The sequence below is a fragment of the Fukomys damarensis genome, unplaced genomic scaffold (genome assembly GCF_012274545.1).
Source record: "Fukomys damarensis isolate Sample0158 unplaced genomic scaffold, DMR_v1.0_HiC HiC_scaffold_20, whole genome shotgun sequence".
NCBI lineage: Eukaryota > Metazoa > Chordata > Mammalia > Rodentia > Bathyergidae > Fukomys > Fukomys damarensis.
The window spans coordinates 9753073-9756483 of NW_022900932.1; the positions used below are offsets into that span (position 1 = coordinate 9753073).

The following is a 3411-nucleotide window of genomic DNA, read 5'->3' on the forward strand; positions in this document are numbered from 1 at the left end:
GGGAGGGGCGTGGGCGGGGCCTCGTGGACCCCGGGCCCGCGCTAGAAGGAGTCGGTCCGTCAGTCCTCTGGCAGGGACGCGGGGGCTGCAGAACTGGGAGGGGTCCGGGGAGATGGCTGTGTCACCTGGGCTGGGGACCAAAGGTCGGGTGGGCCGAGAGGCCAGACCCCCGAGGTCGCTGGGAGCACGGGAGGTGCATCCTCCTTTCTGTTCCCCCGAGGGGCCCTAAGCCCAAGAGCCCTTCAGTGTGGATGCTAAGCTTATTCCTACTCTGAAACTGGAGACAAAGAGACCGGGGAAAGTACCAGAATCCCCCTCTCCTGCACACTGCACACTTGCACACCGCACACCCGGCAAGAGGGTGGTCCTGCAGGCAGAGCCCCTTCAGCCCAGGGCTCCTGCAGGGCGCCCGTGTCCCCTTCCCGGGTGGACATACGGTGCTCCTTCCAGTCCCAGCTTCATTTGGGTGTTAAATCCAGGGCTCCTGCCTGTCTCTGTGCCTGCCTTTCCACCTAATCCCTTCTGCTGGACCGCCTCTAGGTCAGGCCTGAGGAATTGAAGGGACAAATCAGGATCTCAGCAGGAGTCTGAGTGCATGCATGGGGAGGGAGACTTAGGCCACCTCGAGCAGTCAAACTCTGCACATACCTCGTGTCTGCTGGGTGGCAGCACCGTGGGAAGCACCCAGGATGCAGGGAGTGAGGCATGGACCCTGCCAGACGGTAAACAACTCAGCTGGCCAACAGGGGGACAGGGTGTGCCGAGCATTGTAGGAGACAGGCCCCAAGAGAGGACCAGAGATGTTCTTGTGACAATTGGCTGGACTTCAAACGTGTTCTTTTGTCCCCTGCCCTGCCCTCCATCCTGTCCCCAGCCACATGCCTTTGTCCTTTTGGAACCCCCTCCCCAACTGCCTTCTGCTTGGGGACCTCAGCCCCTCCCTCCCGCTCTAGAACTTGGGGAAAGGATGTTAGGATTCAGCAGGAAGAATTGAGGGAGGATGGGGCTCCAGAATGTGGGACTGAGCTAGGCGGGCTTCCTCCTCAAGAGGAACTATTGGGGGGCAGTGTGAGCGTTAGGGAGGTGGGTGGGTCAAAAGGGAGTGGCTCCTGGAACTGGGACTGAAAGTATGTGCTGGAGGCCCGGCCTCATGTGCTAAGGGGCAGGTGATCTCCGAGGTCCCTCCCCCCTTTCCTTGAACACCGGGAGGGGGTCTGGGCTGGGGACCTACCTTCACTGATGCCTGTCTGTCTGTCCTCCCTTCTCCCCCATCTACACCTTCTCCCATCCCATTGCCACCTTTTGCATCTATCTTTGGACTCCCTCTGGGTGCCATTCTACCCAACTCTGTCTTTGCTTCCTGGGCATCCATCTCTGGCTCTCATCCTTCTCTTTCTTTGCACTTTCCTGCCCTGGCTTTCTGGTCCATTTTCCTAACCTCATGATGCCTGCCCTCTGGGTCACGTCTGTGTTTATCTCTGGTCCCTGGTTCCCAACTCGGCCTATGTTTTCTCCCCCATCCCTGTATCTCTGTTTCTGCCTCTCCATCCGGCATCCATTTCTCTGCCTCGACTCCTGGTCATCCTGGTCCCTTCTTGCCTGTCCGAGCAGCAGCGTCCCATCCAGCCCTCTTTTACCAAGTCCCTCTGCCGTGAGTCCCACTGGAAGTGCCTCCTGCTGTCGCTGCTCATGTACGGCTGCCTGGGGGCAGTGGCCTGGTGCCACGTCACCACAGTGACCCGCCTCACCTTCAGCAGCGCCTACCAGGGCAACAGCCTCATGTACCATGACAGCCCCTGCTCCAACGGCTACGTCTACATCCCCCTGGCCTTCCTGCTCATGCTGTATGCTGTCTACTTGGTGGAGTGTTGGCACTGCCAGGCCCGCCATGAGCTGCAGCACCGTGTGGACGTGAGCAGTGTGCGGGAGCGTGTGGGCCGCATGCAGCAAGCCACGCCCTGCATCTGGTGGAAGGCCATCAGCTACCACTATGTCCGCCGCACCCGCCAGGTCACCAGGTACCGCAATGGAGACGCTTATACCACCACCCAGGTGAGCGGCCACTCGAGATGGGAACGGGTGCTTGGATGGGGGGAGTGCAGGAGGTCAGCGATAAGCTCACCGCAGCAGACACAGACAGAGCCGTGCCGTCAGGACTTCACACGTGACACCCTTTATCTAATCCTCCTAATGACCTATGAGATAGGTACTGTCCCCATTTTACAGATGAGGAAACGGAATCATGGAGAAGTTAAGTACTTGTCCAAGGTCAGACTGCTTGTATGTGGAGGTGATAGCTCCCAGTGTAGACTGTTTAGGACTGAAAGGCTGCAGGAGGCTTCTCAGGCTCATCTTACAACATGCGCACACCTTTTGGGTGAGGCAGTGGTCACTGGTTCCCTTTCACAGGTAAGGAAACCTAGGCTCAGAGACTTACCCAAAGCCTGCAATTCCTGAGTGGCAGTGCTAGACTCACACCTAGATTCTGGAGCCCCATCCAAGGCTCCCTCAAGAGGTGGATGTGGGGGAGTCTTGTGGGGGGCATTCCCCAGAGCCATTAGCCCTTCCAGGATTAGACCCACCGGGTCCTAGAGGAGGAGATGTTGCTAGAGGTGGTGACCTCCTGCTCTGTGGGCAAAGCCTGTGCTTGTGCAGGCAGCCGAGGCCTGAATGGGAGACTGGGGAGGAGGGCTCCTCTGGAAACACACTGGTCAGAGGGCAGAAGGGGGAATATGGTGGCTGAGGGGCAGCAGGACAGTGCAGGTACATGTGGCCAAGGGTCAGGCCAGCCCAGGAGCTAATCTGTGGCTAGGACCCAACCCCAGGGAAAGCAGAGTTCCACGAAAATGAGAATACACACAGGTAGGACTGGGTTCCGCTGCCATCCTGTTTTTAATGCACTAGTTAAGCTGCGGGATTCAGTTGTAAAACAGATGGTGACATCTCGCGGGTGCCCAGAGTGGGACAGGCTCAGGGGCAGGTGATCAGGCAGGAAGAGCAGCCCTCGGGTGTGCGGGGTTGGACAGAGACCCCAGCCCCCTCGCCCGCAGGTCTACCACGAGCGCGTCAACACGCACGTGGCTGAGGCAGAGTTCGACTACGCGCGCTGTGGCGTCAGGGACGTGTCCAAGGCGCTGGTGGGGCTGGAGGGCGCGCCGGCCACACGGCTGCGATTCACCAAGTGCTTCAGCTTCGCCAGCGTGGAGGCGGAGAACGCGTACCTGTGCCAGCGCGCGCGCTTCTTTGCGGAGAACGAGGGTCTGGATGACTACATGGAGGCGCGCGAGGGCATGCACCTGAAGAACGTGGACTTCCGCGAGTTCATGGTGGCCTTCCCGGACCCGGCGCGGCCGCCCTGGTACGCGTGCTCGTCGGCCTTCTGGGCTGCAGCGCTGCTCACGCTGTCGTGGC

The 3411-nt window shown here is 59.7% G+C and overlaps 1 protein-coding gene across 1 annotated transcript in view; it reads left to right on the forward strand.

Annotated features, from left to right (window-relative positions):
- Nucleotides 1-1440: 1440 nt before the first annotated feature.
- Nucleotides 1441-3411, forward strand: part of Tmem151b (transmembrane protein 151B) — a gene marked incomplete at its 5' end in the record, with an annotated part of 5206 nt that continues 3235 nt past the window's right edge. Inside the window, 2 exons of the mRNA XM_010617810.3 lie at nucleotides 1441-2052; nucleotides 3051-3408. Of these exons, the coding sequence (XP_010616112.3) occupies nucleotides 1441-2052; nucleotides 3051-3408 (970 nt within the window). The remainder of the gene's footprint in view (nucleotides 2053-3050; nucleotides 3409-3411) is intronic.